The sequence below is a fragment of the Monodon monoceros genome, unplaced genomic scaffold, assembly GCF_005190385.1.
Source record: "Monodon monoceros isolate NGI ecotype Baffin Bay Population unplaced genomic scaffold, NGI_Narwhal_1 Super_Scaffold_11, whole genome shotgun sequence".
NCBI classification, from domain to species: domain Eukaryota; kingdom Metazoa; phylum Chordata; class Mammalia; order Artiodactyla; family Monodontidae; genus Monodon; species Monodon monoceros.
In genome coordinates, this window is record NW_021703767.1 from 12,638,572 (window position 1) to 12,658,685 (window position 20,114).

The 20,114-nt window shown below is 42.5% G+C and overlaps 1 protein-coding gene across 1 annotated transcript; it reads left to right on the forward strand.

Moving 5' to 3' along the window:
- Nucleotides 1-8,895: 8,895 nt before the first annotated feature.
- On the forward strand, nucleotides 8,896-19,475 carry MIS18A (MIS18 kinetochore protein A). Its single transcript, XM_029215004.1, has 5 exons — nucleotides 8,896-9,238; nucleotides 13,281-13,347; nucleotides 15,585-15,707; nucleotides 18,288-18,384; nucleotides 18,973-19,475. Exons 1-5 carry the CDS (start codon nucleotides 8,896-8,898, stop codon nucleotides 19,051-19,053), a joined length of 711 nt encoding a protein of 236 aa, XP_029070837.1. The 3' UTR covers nucleotides 19,054-19,475.
- The last annotated feature ends 639 nt before the right edge of the window (nucleotides 19,476-20,114 follow it).

Genomic DNA, 20,114 nt, shown 5'->3' on the forward strand with positions numbered 1-20,114 from the left:
TCAATTAAAAATAAATAAATAAATATGTATATATATTCATTCTTTCCCTTTCTCCCTTTTTAGATGTGCTGTAGCAAACTACATTTCTTTTTTTTTTTTTATCTTGCTTTTTTTTCACTTAATTTATCTCTCCGTGGCATGTAGAGATACGTTTTCTTTTTTACAGGTACATAATGCTGCCCTTGTGTAGCTATATGACAACTTATCCATCCAGCTTCCAGTTGGTGGCTGTTTGGGTTGTTTTCAGTCTTTGTTATTTTAGATAGTGCTGTGATACCTTGGGTTCATGTTTTTATCATACTTTTGTCATTGCATTTTTGGAATCGATTCCTGAAAGTGAGAATTCTGTGTCAAGGGATACATACATATGTAATTGTGTTAGACGTTGACAAGTCCTTTCTGTAGAAGTTCTAATATCTTGCATTCTCATCAGGTAGGAAACTACCTGTTTTCCCAGACAATAGTCTGGGCAACTGATTATGTTGTCAAGCTTGCGGATTTTATCAAACTAATAGGTGAGCTGTTGATTTTCAGTGTAGTTTAAAAATCAGGGTGGTGGAGAATCCCTTCACATGTTAAATATTTGCTTTTCTTTAACTGTGACCTTGCTCTCACATTTCTTGTTGCAACACATTTTTGAATAAGAAAGGATATGTTTAAGAAATATTTTTGAAGTCCAGTTATGTCTGAAAATGTCAACAGTACATGGATCATGATTCAAGTGGGTAATTCCCATGTAAATATTATTTGACCTCTGAACTTTGAACTTTCTAGCTTCTGAAATTGAGTTGCTGATGAGAAGTCTAACACCATTCTGATTCTTGCACCTCTTTTTTCTGTGAAACTTTGGAATCTTTTCTGAAGGTTGGAGTTCTGGTATTTTACAATGCTAAGTCCGGGTGTGAGATTATTTCATTCTTTGTGCTGCGCAGTTGGTATATCCTTTCTATCTGAAGAGTGATATCTTTTAGCTCTGAGAAATTATATTGTATTATTCCTTTGATTATTTGTTCTCCTTTATCTTTCCTGTCTGTTTGAACAACCTGTTAGTCAGATGTTGGACCTCTTGGACTGATAGCTTATGCCTCTCATCTTTTTTCCCCACTTTTTGTATTTCTTAGTTATTTTACTATATTTTCTGTGAATTTTCTTCAATGTTATCTTCCAGTCCTTCTACCATGGATGCAACATTGCCTCAAATCTCTTTAAAGATACATAATTTATATCTTTGATACTTAAGGTCTCTCTAGTATTATTCCCGATCCAGGAGTCACAATCTTCACTTTTGGATCAGTCTGTGTTGAGTTTAGGTGTTTGGTATGGGTGTTAAAAACTATTCCCTAATTGAGACCTTCCTCTGGTTATACACTAAAAAAGATGAAAAGCACTAGGGGGACACAAAGGGGTGCTTGGAAAGAAAGCAGGGACTGACTTAAGAATTTTATACTGGAAATATATTCTTCCCTTACATGATATTGTAATTCTCCAGAGTTAGCCCCCTTGAGGGACTATATTTTGAAAACTACAAGGCATTATCAAATGTATGGAGTTGAATTTCAACGATTTGGTGTAGTGGTATGACCACTGTATTTAGGGTCAAGAGTCTGAGGTTCTAGACTGGAATCTGTGTATTAGTCACAACTCTTGGTGGTAAGCAACAGAAACCTGATTCTAACTAGCTTAAACACCAGTGGGTTTTTAACGGGAACACTTTGTGAGGGGTGCCTGCAGAACTGGGGGGGAGTGTGGTGAGAACCGGGATACTGATGTTACTCTTGATCTCCACCTCACACCTTGCTTCTCTCTGACGGTCAGTGTCATGCGAGGCTGTTCCACCTAGCTGGGGACATGGCTGATGACAGTTCTGGGATCATGAGTCAAGAGGAAAGGGTGAGCAGAGGACTCTCCCTCCAAGCTTTGACATGAAAAGTTCCAGGGATGGACTTGGACAGGCTCTAGCTCTGACACCTGCTCACCGAGAGCCAATCTCTGTGGCCAGGAAGGTGGTGGCTGAGACTGGTGAGAGCCCACCTCTGGGATGGGGCAGGAGTCGGGTAAGACCCTCAAGATGGGAAGCCCTACCACAACCATGCTTTTGGGGGGGAAGGGGAAACAGTTTTCCCGAGAAAGGGGAAGAGCGCTGGACATCTAACAGCCCGGATGTCTACCGTTCTCTTCCACCAGCCAGACCCATGACTTCTGAGACAAACCAGATCTCACTCTTCTATTTGTGGATACTTCATGAGGATGAAGTATCTCTGTGATTCTTTTCCAGCTCAAACACATGATTTTGCTGAAAAGTCACAAGTTCTTCTCCTTATTCCTTTTCAACTTGCATGAGAATTAAATATCTCTGTTAAAGACCGGAAAATCGTGATTCCACACATTAACTAGGAGAGGGAAACAGAACTATTTAAAGAACATCCTGCCTCTGAGAAATTTTCAGAAGGTGAAGCATATTCCTGTAGTTATTGTTTCACCCCTGGAACACAGATATAAATATCTAACCACCCTCTTCCCACAGTGTATTTGATCGCCCTAAGGAGGCTCTGATTGTGGCAGAAGGTCCCTGGGGGCTGACTACGTGGCATGGCTTTCTCTTGGTGCCAGCTAGTCGGGGAGGGCAGTGCAAGTGCCATTTGGCTCCCAGACACCTCTCTACCGGTAAGAGCTGGACCAAACACTCTTGAAATGCAGCTGCAGCCAGTTCCCTAAATACTAAAGGGGCTAGCTGGCTGACTCGGATGACCTGTAATCACACCTCTTTGTCATTCTTTTTTTTTTTTCTTTTTTCCGTGATCACCTCACAATACACACCTCATTGTCATTCTATGTGTAAGTGTAAGGAAGTGCATGCAATTAACATCTAGTCCCGGATCGTAATCAGACGCCATTAATTTCTGATTTTCCCCAATTGTCAGAGCACTTTTAAAAAGTCAAATTTTCTCCATCAAAACTGTCAAGGTCTCATGCATTTCTTCTCCCACTTTTCCTGTTCCTCCTTCTCTACCCCAGTTATAGTTTCTTGCTTCACCTCTTTCTCTTTCTCTAATGCTAGCCATAGATATTAAATTAGACTAGCATTTGACTGTTAATTACACCAAGTCTTTTAAACCCAGCCAGAAATGAGGGTTGAATCAGGTAGTCCAAGTAACGGGTACGTTGGGCAAGATGGACTGAAGGATAGGGACTTCCCTGGTGGCACAGTGGTTAAGAATCTGTCTGCCAATGCAGGGGACGTGGGTTTGAGCCCTGGTCTGGGAAGATCCCACATGTTGCAGAGCAACTAAGCCTGTGCACCACAGTTACTGAGCCTGCGCTCTAGAGCCCGCGAGCCACAACTACTGAGCCTGCACACCTAGAGCCCATGCTCTGCAACAACAGAAGCCACCGCAGTGAGGAGCCCACACACACCACAATGAAGAGTAGCCCCCGCTCGCAGCAAAGAGAGAAAGCCTGTGTGCAGCAACGAAGACACAACGCAGCAAAAATACAGTATAAATAAATAATTTTTTTTTTTTTTAAAAAAAAGATGGACTGAAGGATAGAATCAAGACAGACATTATTTTGAATTTTGCTTCCTATTATGCCGTAAGAACTTATTTGGCGAGGATGGACTTCCCGTGCTCCTGGGCAAAGGTGGGCTGTGTGTGGGTTTCCTTCCAGTTGCCCCTCCAGATCCACTCTCTACCTTGATGTGTACGGATCACATCAATATGCTTTGTGCTCTCTGGGTTCCCGTTGGATTTGGGCAATGGGGAGCTCCAGCAGGAAACTGGAGGGAGGGATGAGAACATGGTCAAGGAATTTCATTTCCAGTCTCCCTCCCTGGGAGGTCAGCTCAGCTGGCTGCATCCCTTGATGGAAGGGTGAGCCTCTCGAGGTGGTCTGCTCTTCCTAACTCTGTTTCCCTCCCTGCATACCTGTGGGTTGAGGGAGGCGTGGTGTCAGTTCCAATGCTATCAACCGAGGTTCCTTCTATCCCTGAGGTTTTCTCCTGCCACGGCAGTCTCCACCTTTGTTATTTGACACTTTGTAAAGCAACCCTCCCCAAGTTGTTGGAATTTGAGTACTCCCCCACCCTCCCACTTAGGGAGTAAACAATGCCGCAGCCACTTTAGTTGCAGACAGAATCTCAACGATGAAATGACAGCATTCAGTCCAAGATATTAATCAACACTGCAATCCTCACTCCTGCGTAAGAATCATCTCCCTCCCCCAGGTAGGATGTGTAAGTGGGCTCCTGCCTCTAGTGGGGGAAGGGCACATGGCTGGCTCTGCTCCTTTTTACACCTCATCTGGCCCCTGCTGATCCCATTCCTAGACTGAAGTGGGGGACAAAGGGGACAGGGCAGTTTCACTTGAACTGGTTCTGTCATAACCTGGTTTTGCACCCTCTGGCCTGGCATGATTAGAACCAGCTCTCTCTCCTGGTCCCTCAGAAACTCCCTGTACCCCACCCCGCAGCTGCACACCCATGAGCGGGGAGTCTCCCCTTGGGCTTTCTGGTTCTCCAGGGGCCCTTTCACACGTGAATGCTCCCTGTTGGAGAATCTTCATCCTTCCAGGTCATCTTCTTGGGCAGAACTTAAAATTCTAGGTGACCTTCCCACCAGCAAAATTCGTATCTAGTTGACGATCTATCTGGCTCACCTTTTTTTTTTTTTTTAAATGTATACATGTTTAATTAATTTAATTTATTTATTTTTGGCTGTGTTGGGTCTTTGTTGTTACACGCAGGCTTTCTCTAGTTGTGGCGAGCGGGTGCTACTCTTTGCTGCGGTGCGCAGGCTTCTCATTGCGGTGGCTTCTCTTGTTGCGGAGCACGGGCTCTAGGCGTGCGGGCTCAGTAGTTGTGGCACGCAGGCTCAGTAGCTGTGGCTCGCGGGCTCTAGAGCGCAGGCTCAGTAGTTGTGGCGCACGGGCTTAGTTGCTCCGCGGCATGTGGGATCTTCCCGGACCAGGGCTCGAACCCGTGTCCCCTGCATTGGCAGGCGGATTCCTAACCACTGTGCCACCAGGGAAGTCCCTATCTGGCTCACCTTTGTTGTGTGCCCCCCCACGCCCCCAAAACAACTCAACAGCCGAATTCTCCTGCGGTCCACTGTGTCTGCAAACATCTGGGGACACACAGGCACTGGGAATGGTTCCTTGAAGTCTCCTCTCAGCCAGACTGAAGCAAGTGGGCAGATACCCTTCACCCTATCTACTGGGGAAGAGGACTGGAGCTTACAACCCAGCCAGTCTCCAAAGAAACGCTCATGAAGTCATCCCTGTCACCACTTACTCCCGTCTCTAATATTCCCCAAATGTGGGAGGAGGTTTAAGGGCAGGAGTGAATTAGCTCTCCAATATCCGCTCTGAACATTCCTCCGGGGCGTGGGGTGGGAGAAGCAATGGGTCTCACACATTCTGGTAAGTCATCTTTACCTCATCTTGGACTCTCAGTCGGAACCTCAATTTTAACAGGCTGTAACAGACTGTTACACATGCTCTTAATTACTAGTAAAAAGATACAAAACAGTTCAGACTGGCTTCCACAATAAAGAGAATTTATTGGTTCACATAATTGAAGAAGTCCAGCCATCATGTGCTCCATTTCTCTGTAATTCTCTCAGTTCTGCCCATCTGTGTTTACAAGGTGGCTGCCATACAACATGGGTATGTGCTTCCAGCGAACAAAGAGGATATCTCTTCCCTCAACCACTAAACAAGAGTCTTGAGATTTACTCTGACTGGATAAAATTTGACAACGTAAGTCAAGTTCTTATCCCGAGTGAATTCCTAAAGCCAGAGGAGTACCGTGTGCCGATTGGCTTAAGCCTGGGGTAGGAGCCATTCCTGCTCAGTCACTGTGGGAGAGACGTGGGTTCTCCCCATTGGGTTAAACCTCTGGGGACCCATTCTTGGAATTGGTGGTGATGATCGTGGTGGTGATGGGGCTTAGACTCAGCCTTATCCACATCTCCTAGTTGTGTAATTAAGAAGAAGGGTGGTAGGGCTTCCCTGGTGGCGCAGTGGTTGAGAGTCCGCCTGCCGATGCAGGGGACATGGGTGCGTGCCCCGGTCCGGGAGGATCCCACATACCGTGGAGCGGCTGGGCCCGTGAGCCATGGCCGCTGACCCTGTGCGGCCGGAGCCTGTGCTCCGCAACGGCAGAGGCCACAGCAGTGAGAGGCCCGCATACCGCACACACACACACAAAAAATTACACCCACCCAGTCCAAGGTCATCGTACCCAAGCATCTCTTTTTGTCCCTACATAAAACATGATTTTGTGGGTATCTAAATATTTTATATTCGTAATACAAACATACTCATGACTTTAAAAGGCGTTTATTTTGCCTTGGGGATGACTTTTCCATTAGACAAAAAGCTGAGGGCCTGTGATATTTTTAGGGTCCCATGAAAATGTTTGAAGTCAGCAGGAAACAAATGAACTTTTAGGTCAAAGAAAATATTTTAAATTATAATATTTGTATATGTATCTTTATAGCAATACTGTTGTAAACTATTATTATGATGATGATTTATTTTAAAACAATGTTTTTAAAATTTAAATGGAGGAATGGGCCCAGCAAGGCACAAGTTCCTAGGACCACTGAAAGTCATCAGGCAGCCCTGCTCTGCATTCCTTCCTTACTGGGATATCCCACAGTATTTAATGTTGCCAATAGGAACCCAAAGTCTGAGGCAAAGAGATTATCCCTTGAATTCCAAGGTTATTACCCATTTACTTGTACCAGAGATATTGTGCTTGAAAACAGCAGTCCTGCGAGGTCAGGCTTGCCTCCACAAAAGAAGCAGAGGAGGGAAGGCAATTCCACGGGTGAAATAAAAGCCTAAAATATCTGAAGAATTTTCTCCCACTTGGAGACTAATGAACATGGGCACAGTTTGCTAGACATAAAGTATTTTCATGCATATTATATCACGATCCCCATAACAACCCCACTGCAGTACTGACCCACGTAAACCATGAAAAATTAGACTCAGGGAAGGCAAGTAGCCTTTCCGGTTTCCTACATGGTTATACCTCCTGAAGGGTTAGGTCAACCCAAGGCTTTTGACTCCAAAGTTTTTGCTTGTTGCTGGTGGCCAGAGGCACTAAAGTCGGAAGCAAATTTTTTGGTAGATAGTTCACCTGACCAAGCAAAGTGGGCAGTGACTTAGGACACACCCAAAGGATTCTAAGAACAGACGTAGGACCTTGGGGGTTCCTTTCTTCCCAGATATGCCGCCAGGTTGTCCATGATGCAGCCGGTCCATTTCCCACCATCCTTTCCTATCCTAACCTGTGGTGCTTTAAAGTCAGAGGCCGGCTTTCAGGGGCAGCTGAGGAAGGCTGTCCTTACCAGACAGAAGGAATGCTCACTTGGTGCAAGGGGCGAGGGGCTCCCAGATCCAGACAGCAGAGGCACTTCCATGCTTTCCAGCGACACCACTGCTGCCCACACCCACCTTTCCAGCTTGTCCTTGCAGTGCTAGCCTGAGTGATCTGGGGCCCTTTCCGGGGTCTCGTTAGAGCAATAACAATGCATAAAAGGAACATGTGACAGGGTGGCTCCCCAACAACCCTTGCTTTCTCCACCTCAAGGAAGTTAGGCAGACAGACTAGAGCAGTGGCAACCAAAAGTGGAGGTGCCCCGACTGACAGCATTTGCATCACACAGGAGCCTGTTAAGCAAATTCTCAGGCCCATCCTGACCTATAGATGGAGAATCTGTGAAGGGGGTGTGGACGAAGAATGGTGCCTGCCATATGAGTAAACAAAGGATGTTTTGGCTATCAAGCCATCAGCCACTGTAGCAGCCCTGATTTCAATGAGCCCAGATTCTTGCATCTTCCCATATACAAAAAAGCGCTAAATTCATTAACTTGAGTTGTCTGGTTTTCTTTAATTAACAGTGATCATTTGGGACTTCCCCCGTGGTCCAGCGTGTAAGACTCCACGCTCCCAGTGCAGGGGGCCCGGGTTTGATCCCTGGTGAGGGAACCAGATCCCACATGCATGCCACAACGAAGTGTTCGCATGCCGCAACTTAAGAGTCCGTATGCCACAACTAAAGCCACAACGATGAAGGTCAGTCTCAGGCCACAACTAAAGATCCCACGTGCCGCGTGCTGCAACTAAGACCCGGCACAGCCAAAATAAATAATAAATAAATAAATAAATTTAAAAAGACATCATCTGATGTTCCAACTACCTGTTTTTGTTGTTGTTGTTGATTTGTTTGTTTTTCCAAAATCTCCTATGTATCCTGGCTCCTTCCTTACCTCTTTGGAGCAGTCCCTCCCAACTATCTGACAGGCTGCCTCCTGGGCTGAAATCCTCAGCGAGTCCACCACATAAAACATAATTCTCAACTTTTAAGTCGTGCATTGTTTTTTCAGTCCACAGTGGGGCTCAGAAATCTGTGTCCCATCCAGCTCCCAGGTGACTCTCAGGCACGCTAAATTTGAGGGGCTGTAGCCACAGAAACATAGAGGGAGGAGGCCGGAGAAAGCAGGACTGCGCCCCAACTTTTCTATCTCTGAGTGGTGTATAGGAGGCATATTCTCTTTCGTAACCATTGCCAAGGTCTCCGTGAGGGGCTGGTAATGTAGCTCGGTGGGACTAACTTTTTCAAAGACGCTTCCCCTTCTATGTAAGAGGCTGCACTCTCTCCCCAGGCAGCCTAGCGAGGGGATCTCGGGCAGCCTCAATTTCCTAAGACTGGAAAGCGCGACGCAGGCGCAGTGACTCTCCCGCCAGGCCCCGCTCCACCGCGAGCAAGCGCGCTCCCAGGCTGCCTGCCGCCCCTCCTCCCTCACCCTGCGCCGCCTCGCCCCGCCTCGCGCATGCGCAACGGCGTTTTTCCCGTGACTCTCCGCGGCGCAGGCAATTTGTAGCTAATGGCGGGTCCTTTGTCTCAGGCTTGCTGCAAAAGATGCTCCTCTACTAGCTGTGCGTGTGGCGACAAGGGCAAGTGGAGCAACTCCTCGCTCTTAGGCAAGCGGCTCTCAGAAGACTCGAGCCGCCACCAGCTGCTGCAGAAGTGGGCGAGCATGTGGAGCTGCGTGAGCGGGGACCCGTCGGAGGCCAGCACGGAAAGGACGCGGCGCGAGGAGGCTGCGGAGCCGGCGGAGGAGGAGGACAGGCCTCTGGTGTTTCTGTGCTCTGGTTGCCGGCGGCCGCTGGGCGACTCGCTGAGCTGGGTGACGAGCCAGGAAGACACCAACTGCATCCTGCTGCGCTGTCAGTTCGGGCGGGGGGCCTAGGACTTAGGACCGCCTTCTTCCCGGGTGTGCCGCACCTGGGCGGCCCCGGAGGAGGCGGAGGTGTTTCGGGGCCTCCCAGGGTCTTTATTTTTATTTATTTGTTTATTTTTAATAAATTTATGTATTTATTTATTTTTGGCCGCGTTGGGTTTTTCGTTGCTGCACGTGGGCTTTCTCTAGTTGGGGCGAGCGGGGGCTACTCTTTGTTGCGGTGCGCGGGCTTCTCATTGCAGTGGCTTCTCTTGTTGCGGAGCACGGGCTATAGGCGCGCGGTCTTCAGTAACTGTGGCATATGGGTTCAGTAGTTGTGGCTTGCGGGCTCCAGAGCGCAGGCTCAGTAGTTGTGGCACACAGGCTTAGTTGCTCCGCGGCACGTGGGATCTTCCCGGACAAGGGCTCGAACCCGAGTCCCCCGCATTGGCAGGCAGATTCTTAACCGCTGCGCCACCAGGGAAGACCCTCCCAGGGTCTTTACAAGCAGAAAAATCTGAGACGGTGAGCTGTCCCAGAAAAAGGGGAGGAGGAGAGTCATCCCTGCACCTTGGACTCACGAGTGACAGGTTCTTTTCTGAGGTTCCCCCATCCCGGAAGAGCAGTGGATGAATCAGTGTCGTCGTCAGCATTACTTAGAAAAAAATGACCAACTAGGTTGTAAGCATTTAGGGTGTAGATATTCTGTGTTACTCCTCATAGAAATTAGCGGGCTGTTAATCGGTAAATAGTATTGTTAATGGTTTAGGACATTAAGCTTTTCAGCTGCCTGCTTCCTTTGGGGGATGTCAGGGTTGATTTCTCAAGTCTTCATAGTTGTATCAGCGGACACCTTTACCGTCTGAAGTGTTAACAACCGTAGAGTTGACAGAACATAATGGTATCAAAAAAATTAAAGGAGACTTGCAATAAAAGCACCAACAATCCTATCAAAATTGGAGAGGAAGGAGGATGTAGTAAACATACAGGTAACTGGTAGAGCCAGTATCTTTTGAAACCTTTATGTTTCCCCAACGTTTCCTGGTTTTGTTGTTTTCATAGTATTTGTATAGGGGAGTGGTTCACATATTTTTTCTGAGTTGGTGTAAAAATGTATGTTCTTTTTGGACTTGCGGTTTTCAAGATGAAATGTATGCTCTGTTTGAATTCTGTAAATATTTTATGGCAGAAATTCACCACTGATTCGTTCACATTTGTGGAATGTTTTCCTTCCTGGGATATATTGGGAAGAAAGGAGGACAGCAGTGTCCACCTGTTAACCTGAAACTTTTTGGAACCTCTTTTCCTTAAGGATGCAATTAACGATAATTGCTGAGTCCCTTTCAGTTGTTAAACAAAAGCCTAAGAACATACATTTCCCATACAGTTCATTGAGATTAACCCTTTGCAGCTATTAAAATAAATGGAAAAGGACTTATCCCCCAATGCTGACACTCTCATGTCCCCACAGTTCAACATACTTTATTCTCATTTATACTTCCAGATACTCTCCATGCATGTATGAGCATGTTTAAATATGTAAATTTTTTGGAATTCCCTAAAGATGTAAATTTTTCAAAACATACTTGAGATTATATTATTTATACTGTTAAGCATCCTTACTTTTTTATTCTGCACATATATTCTGAGTATTTTTCCATATTAGTGCATATAGATATACTTCACGTTTTTAACAGCTGCTTGTCGTACCCCCGCTGAGAGGCTGTATAGATGACAGCCCTCAACTGCATGGGTTTGAATCCTGGCCTGCCACTTACTAGCTGTGTCTTTTTGGGCAAGCTACTTAGTCTCTCTGTGCCTCAGTTTCCTCCTCTGTATAAATGGGGATAATAATGGAGTGATTAGGAGGATTAAGTGAGTTGATGTGTGTCATGTGCTCAGAAGACATAGGAAGTGCCACGTAAGTGGTATCTTTAATGGAGATGCTGTTCATCCGCCCAGTCTGCCCCTGTTGACAGAGGTCTGGGTTTTTTCCCAGTGTTGCCACCATTAGAACAACATGTATGTATTTGGGTTGATGTAGATACAGTAGGAGAAGCTCTTGCTTTTAGTAGGTGAGTTTATGTCATTTACATAAATGTCATTGACATTTATGTTATTTTTAAGAAATAATATTGATATGTTTGGTGCTAAATCTTTACCATCCTTTCTGTTTTTACGTCTTTTCTCTCCTTTATCACGTGGGCGCTTTTGTTTTATCTATGAAAACACTATTCTCTTATTTAGTTTGTCTATACCAGTAGTTTTTAAAATTTAAAAAGTATATATAAATATCCTTTTTATCAGCTTTAGACAAATTGATTTAACACCCTCCCCCCCTTCCTCCCAGTGAAAGATTAGAAAATGAACGTTGGATTAATTTCCATTCCCCTCCCCGCTCCAATTAGAGTTAGTTTAATTGTTTTTACCTTGTGAAGGTTTATAACATTTACATACTGTTCCGTAGCCATAGCATCGTCATTTAGCTTTAATACAATGTTTCTGTGAACTTATTTCTCAAGTCCAGGACTCTTATTAATAATGAGAAGGCTTATTAATAGCTTTCTCATTCCTGTGTTGTTTATTTGGTTAATCTTCACCAGTGGTTTCCCCATCCCCAAGAAAACTTCAAGTTTGGGTGCTTGAAAATGTCTTTCTGTTGTCTTTATACAGGAATGTCAACTTGGCTGCATGTTCAGTTCTGGTGTCATGCTCTTTGCTTTTTCCAGGCACAGGGAGCAGCTAGTGCAAAGGCCTTGAGGCTAGCAAGGCCGAATGGTAGATTAAAGATAAGATTTAGGGAGGAAGGAAGGGGCCAGAAAATTTAGGGCCTTGTAGGCTGTTCTATGGAATGAGAATCTATTCTAGTGCATGAGTTGTTATTTAAGCAGGAGAGTGATATGACCCAGTCTTTTCTTTGGAGGATGTACTGAAGAGAAGAATAAGCATGGAAGTGGGCAGGTCAGTGAGGAGCTAGTTCAGCCGTCCAGGCAGAGGAGGTGGAGGTGGTTTGGGGGCTGGAGTGAGGGTTGTGAGGTAGAATTGACGGGATTTATCTGTGGAGTGTCAGTGCACGGAGAAGTGTAAGGAGACAGTGAATCAGGGGTGATACCGATTTCTGATTTGAGCGATGGGTAGATGGAAGCGGAATTTACTGAGTTAAGGTAGACTGTAGAGGAGGTGAAATCAAGAGTCTGTTCTGGCCATTGTAGGTCTGATGTCCTTTCTTCATGTCCCTCTGCTCCCGATTCTCCGCCTTTAGTGTGTTCTGAACTTGGGAAACGGGAATGTTTCCTGCTGCTTCTAGGGTTTAGCTGTGACCCCTGTCCAGGTTGTGGTCTGAAAGGTTTTTGGCTGAGCTCCTGAGGACCCTCTCAGTTACTTCTAGAGAAACGAGCTCTGCGTGTGAGATCTGGAGATGTACGCACAGGCTTTTATCCTATTCCTTGGGTTGATCCCAGTTTTACTGTGTCTGGCGGGTATTCTTGATAATCCGTGATTTGAGGTTATAATTGTCCCAAATTTTACTGTCAGTTGAATTTTTTCTTCCTAATTTTATTCACTTTGTTAATTTCAGTGTTTTCTGGGAATGGAAGGAAATAACTCTTATTCTGCTATCTTTTTTCCAGAAGACCCTGTACATTTAGTTTTAAACTACCCCGTGTGTGTGACTTTTGAGCCTTTATTTTTATTTTATTTTTTATTTATTTTATTTTTTTATTATTATTTTTTGCGGTACGCGGGCCTCTCACCGCTGTGGCCTCTCCCGTTGCGGAGCACAGGCTCCGGACGCACAGGCTCAGCCGCCATGGCTCACGTGCCCAGCCGCTCCACGGCATGTGGGATCTTCCCAGACCGGGGCACGAACCCACGTCCCCTGCATCGGCAGGCGGACTCCCAACCACTACGCCACCAGGGAAGCCCAAGCCTTTGTTTTTTTCTGGCCTTCTGGGTTCTAAAATAAAAGTTGAATTAGAAGTTCTCTCAATGTCTGCATGTGTACTGTAACAAACTGCATTAATAAATTATTGTTACTTTCTTCTTTCTAGGTGTTTCCTGTAATGTTTCTGTGGATAAGGAACAGATACTATCCAAACGTAAAAATGAAAATGGTTGGTGAGTAAGGCTATATCTATGTGAATACGTACATTAGAGAAAATGTTTATTTTTCAAATAAAAGTCTTTAAGGAGACCATCAGCAGTAAGATTTGGGATAAAACTTTTTTCATGGTAATCAGTATAAAATCAGTCATTCTAATATACCAATTCTTGAGTGCTGGTGGTCTCCTTTAGACATGAGATGGAAGAGTTTCTAAACCTCTCGGGGCACATTCTGACACTCGCTTTTTGGGTGTTGGCGCTTGTTGTGAAGAAAATCGAAAATAAGAATAGAAAAGGAAAATATCTGTATCATGGAATCTCCAAGCCAAAGGATGCTTTAGATGAATGCTCCCTACCTTTTTCATGTCATGGCACCCATAGAAAATGCTAAGGTCATGCATACACACATATACGGCCTATTGAGGTAAACAGACAGGGCTGGAGAAACAGCAGCATGGGGCCTCCAGCACTGGCAGGCCCTGTGCTGCCACTCCAATGGTTGAAGTGGTCAGAATCTTGCTATACCTGCCATGCATCTGCTGCAAGTGGCGTCCCCAGCAAACTGAATGGGAAGCTCTGCCTTCTAGTATGGTTGCCCAAAACGTGTCACACTGGTGTATATGAATAAGTGGTACACAAGCAGTTAAACAGAAATTAATGATCGTATATATTTTTTATTTTAAAATGTTGGCTTTTAATTTTAGTAACGTCAGATTGTCCCATTCAAATGAAGTTTATTTTAATTTAAAAAATGACTATTTAAGGAGAATTAAATTCACAATAGGACAGGTAGTATGTGGATATAACAAAAATTGTACTGTTGGCATGCTGGTGATTAAAATTTGGAAAACCCAGCTTTAGATCATTTCTTACTTTGTAGATGAAGAAAGCAAGGCCTGAGGAGGTTACAGCTTCACTCAGGACGCAGGACTAATTAGTAAGGGCGAGGATGGTGCTTTGTTATTTCTCTTTGTTTCCTGCAGAGTGTACTCTACTTCCCAGCTCTAGTCATTTTGACGTCAGCTTTACCATTTTTGCCATATCCGTGTAACAGCTGTGCTATCATGTACTTAATATTTTTCATTAAATTGACTCCTAATTTTTATTTAAATGTATTTAAAAAGGAATCTTTATGTTACTGCCATAAATGTGTCATTTGTTGTAACTGGAAAGTAGCTGTGAAGATAATTACACTGAAAACACATGTTATTAAATTCTAGCTGAGATAGTATTGCCTGGCTGGTTCTGAGCCTGAGGTCTGTTCTCCTACTGTTAAAAGATTTCCAACTGTGAGATGCAGGTTAAAGACATTCTAGCACCAGACTGAGACTTTCTTCTCTTTATATATAATCAGGATTGTTAGAGAATTGAAAAGGGAATTGACTCTCACTCTGAACCAGTGTTTCTAAGTCCTGTTTACTTGTATCACCTGAACCCATCCTTTATGCCAAACTATGGCCCATGGGCCAAGCACCGGTTTGTTTGTTTTTATTTTTAAGATTTTTTTTTTTTGATGTGGACCATTTTTAAAGTCCTTATTGAATTTGTTACAATACTGCTTCTGTTTTATGTTTTGGTTTTCTGGCCCCGAGGCATGTGGGATCTTAGTTCCCCCACCAGGGATCAAACCCGCACCCCCTGCACTGGAAGGCAAAGTCTCAACCACTGGACCTCCAGGGAAGCCCCAAGCACCTGTTTTTGTAAATACATTGTTATTGGAACACAGATCAGTTATGTATTATCTGTGGCAGCTTCTGTGCTAACAGTGGTAGAGGCAAGTAGTTGCAACAGACACCATATGGCCTGAGAGCCTAAAATATTTGTTCTGTGGATCATTACAGAAAAAAATTTGCCTATCCCTTCCCCAGAATGTTAATGATCCTTGGTGGACAGTATAACATTAAAAGGACATGTAGAATCTTTTTGTCTTATTTCAGAATTTTAGTTAATTTTTCTTAATACTGAATTGAGGCATTTGCATTCTAGGAAAACACTACCTTAGTACACCCTCTTCTTGTCACTTTTGTACATGCCCTTTGTCACTGGATACTTAAGGCAATGCCGCCTGGAGGCGACTGTCTACATTTCTGATGTAAGCATCTTACTATCATTTTTTTCCTTTTTTTGTACATATGACTTAGTAGGGTCAGAATAACATACTTTAGCAACTTAAATGTTTAGGTGTTTATGGATCTCAACAGTGGGATTTTTGTTACAGCCAGTTGCTAAAGCAGTGGCATTTCTTGTTGCAGCATCCTGGAGACTTTGTACTGCGCAGGATGTTCACTCAACCTCGGCTACATATACAGGTGCACACCCAAGAATCTAGACTACAAGAGGGACTTGTTCTGTCTCAGTGTTGAAGCCATTGAAAGGTAAGTTTGATGTATAAATGAATAGCTCATAAATGAATTCTCAGAAACTTGCTTCCAGAGAAATTGGTATGAAAACATCGAAACTAGATCAACACTGGTTAAAATATATTTTTAAGTAACTCCTGACAATAAAGCTAGTGTTTTTTTTTTTTTTTTTTTTTTTTTTTTGCGGTACGCGGGCCTCTCACTGTTGTGGCCTCTCCCGTTGTGGAGCACAGGCTCTGGATGCGCAGGCTCAGCGGCCATGGCTCACGGGCCCAGCTGCTCCGTGGCATGTGGGATCTTCCCGGACCGGGGCACGAACCCGTGTCCCCTGCATCGGCAGGCGGACTCTCAACCACTGCGCCACCAGGGAAGCCCCGCTAGTGATTTTTTGTTTGGACCCGATTTATTTGCTATTGGAAAAATCTGTCATTCTAAATTGTAGGAGAAAACACTGAGCACATTTTTCAGAGTAAAAATATGTTGTTTTTCTTAACAATCGAATTTAGTTTAATAGGATTTTTTTTTAAAAGCCATTGTGTGGATCAATATATTTTGTCCATTTTATTTTTCCCTCTAGTTTTTAGTCTCCTAGAATATCATAAAGAAATAGGACAGAAATGGTCAGGAAAGAAGCCCCTTTGGTGTTCTGGAAAAGTAGAAATACGAAGTCCAACTATTTCCTTGGGAGTGGTAAATAATTGTCTGCTTGTTTTGAGAGATGCAAGGAAGTACCTTCATTTTTCAAGACTTCTAAAAAGCGTGAGGAGACTAGGTGAATTAGGGTCTGATGACAGATATCTTAATGGCCCTCTAATTCACTAGCCTTTTTAAAACAGGAAACAATCAGTTGACCCCAGTGTATTTTCACTTATCCTGGAAAAGATGTAACCCTTAAGATTTTAAAGATGCCTAGGAAACCTTAAGTATCAGGAAAGAAGAACAATTTAAGAAGAAAAAAAAAATGCCTACACTTTCATTACTCGTGGTATTTCGTCACTCCGGTTGAATTTCTTAGAGTTTCTCTTTAAAGAATTTAAAACAGTATTCTTCTTCTTATAATTATAATTTTTCATTTAATTATTCTTCGATGACTGCAGTTTTGCCACCTTCTTTGAAACTAGACAGGTTTAGGTCAAAATTATAAAATCTGCAAACTTTTTATATTCCTTACACAAGAGAATAGTATAGCAAGCACTGCTCATTGATGTAAAGCATGTAGGCCTGCCTAGAGAGGGATCAGATCTGTTTTGGTGTTAAATAGAAGACCCAGGCCCAAACAACTGCTCCCTTAATCTCCATGAGAACTTTACTAAGATTTGTGAAGATTATGTGGGGGAGAGTACAGGTATAAACAACGTGAAGTACGGTTGGTACAAAACTTTAAAAGTGATGCATGTCTGTATAAAAGAAAATGTGTGGAAGATTTCTCCATAGAGGGTCATAGTATTGAAGCTGTTTTTTCCTGAGCAGTTGAATACCTCTTGCGGCATAATTTTAATGACAAGGAACCTGGTTTGTTTTAGAAGTGGATGCCCTCTGTAAGGTTTATTTACAGTGTTATAAATTACTCAATACCGTTTAATTTTTCCCCCCCATCTCATTTTTCTTTTCTAAACAGGATATTAATTGCCTTCTGCAATTTTGCCTCCCATGTCATTTTTCAGAAATTTAATCAATTTAATCTTGGGTTTCCAAGAGAAGACTGTTCTTATTTGACAAAAGAAGTGACATATTGAAGTCGTTAACATGTAATGAAAGACTTCTACTAAAGAAATGCAAAAGAATCAAGTTTCTTTTTTTGAGAAATACCAGCACCTCCTTCCCTACTGTTTAGATTTATTTGTTACCAAAGCTGGGCCTCTTTTCCTTCCATTACCAGGCCAATTTTTCTGTTCTTTGTATTTTCTAAACCACAGCATCTCATCACCCCAGAGAGTGGAGCAAAACATAAGTTACAGGATAACTGTTGAAGTTGCCCAAATCTAGGTAATCAAGAGTTGACTACACAAATTATATACTAAAAGTCAAACTTGAAAATGCACACGTTCCTGAGAAGTTACATTAAAAAAAAAAAAAAAAAAAGGGATATAAAGCAGTGGCTTCTTCAGGATCTTTTAAAACTTTAAAATAGAATTTTGAACCATGAGTGGTAATGTTTTGCCAACCAACTTACTACAGAGCAAGTTGATTTCCAATAACAAAATACTTATAATATTGGGAAATATGTAGGGCTCTCGGACAAAGCTGTTATGGAGAAAAACATGATTTCATGTAGTTCAGCTTCCTGTGTAGGTTGCTATTAACAAAAGTAGTTGTTTTATGTGTTTACTTGGTACTAATGTATAGTTTGATATACATATTCAAGTTTTAATATCATTATTTTTTGTATTTATTTATTTACTTACTTACTTATGGCTGCGCTGCACTGCATGTGGGATCATAGTTCCCCGACCAGGGATCGAACCTGTGTCCCCTACAGTGGAAGCGCAGAGCCCTAACCATTGGACCACCAGGGAATTCCCTTAATATTATTCATGTAAATTTTATATTTACTCTCTTTTCATGTTTTAACTCTGTACTGTTATTATACTTCAGTTATGTTCTAGGGTCCTCTGAAAAGCAAATTGTGTCAGAAGATAAAGAGCTTTTTAACCTTGAAAGCCGAGTTGAAATAGAAAAATCTCTGAAGCAGGTAATCTTGTTCTGCACTTTTTGTATCTTTGTATGAACAGCTTCCAGTCAGTGACCAAGTGCTCCTCCGCGAATAATCCTTAATGTGTTTTGTGTTTTGACCTTAGCACTTTCATGGGAAGAGAGTGCTTATTTTATTTTATTCTTACTTATTTATTTCAGTTGTTAGTAAACTTGATTTTGGGGGGGAGCCAAACTACAAATTAAGCTAAAGCTATATCAAAAAAATAATAAAGAAGACATTTCATACTAAAATCAAAGCAGTATATATTATAAAACTATTAAAATAGAAATATATCTTCTTAAATCAATATTTCACGGTAAAAATAGCCTTGTTTTTGAATGTTAACATCCTCTCACAGATAGGCAAGATAGTGATGAACGTATAAAAAAGCTACAGATTAGAGGTTGAGAACTACTGTTAATAAACTTATGTCTTATTTAAATGGAATTCTGTTAAATACTTAATATCTGTGTGTAATGCATAACATGATAAGAAATTGTATTAATGATGAATATTTTAATCATATTTAACCATGTATGATTTTAATCATGTATTTTTTTTAATATTCTTATTTCAATTCAATAGATGGAAGATGTTTTGACAGCATTGCAAACAAAGCTTTGGGAGGTTGAATCAAAATTGCCCTTTACCAGCTGCAAAAGCTGAAATCTGTTCCAAGTCTCCCGTTCTGGAGTCCTTTGCTGATGGACAGTTGTTTCATATGTAGCAATTCTTGTTATAATTTACTTCACTTAGAACTGAAAGAATTCAAAATGGTCATGTACTTTACATTCTCTTGAACTGATCAACTGATCAAATGAGAAGAATTGTAGAATTACTTTTCCAGCTGTATTTGAGGGTAAAAAGATGATTGTTTCCTAAATTCCAACTTTAAAGTCATGATACTTCCTGGAAGTGAAATTTAGTAGTTTTTATTTTGATAAACCGCCATAATTTTCTGAACGGTCTTCTCCTCAGTACCAAATTCGTTATTCTTTATTTCTTATTTTTTTTAAACTTTATTTCACCTTTAATACTTTGAACAATATTTAATATTGAGTGGTAAGAAAATCTTAGAAGTTTTCCCACCCACTGTGTGGTTGAATCTCCTCTGAAAACTAATGCGTACAGCTCTGTGGAGAAACTGGTCAGCTGAGTTATTTGTCAGAACTATTCAAAACCTTGCACAAGAGCAGAATAGCATGTATTCTAGTGGCGGTAGAATTCCACTTGATCCTGTTTATTTACTACTATATGCCAAAAAAACCTGGCAGAATATTTACCAAAAAGAGTAGTAATCATTTCTGAGGGTGGGGTTCTGGGGAAGTTTTCAGTTTTCCAGTTTTCTATAATGTTAGACTTAGAGTAAGCACATGTTATTTTTATAATGAAGGAGAAAATAAAGATTAAAACAAAGTGCTTTACAGTTGATTTTTCCAAAACAGTTATTTACCTGAGCTCAGAAATCCTGGTGTCATGAACTCTACACATTTACTGGGCATGGCAGTGTGAGGGTCCAGCTTAGGACCGTCAAGGTAACCCCACGTTTCCCCAGGCCGTCTCTGCTTTTGAGTGGACATGAGGCCACATAATGTTAGCACTCAGCATGTTTGAGAACTTCCCTGACTATGTCTGAGGAGACTTAAAGTTGTCATATAAAAGTTCCCAAGTCAGATTGACTCGATCATTGATCATTCACAGTTATTGAGTTCTTTTTTGATGTATCT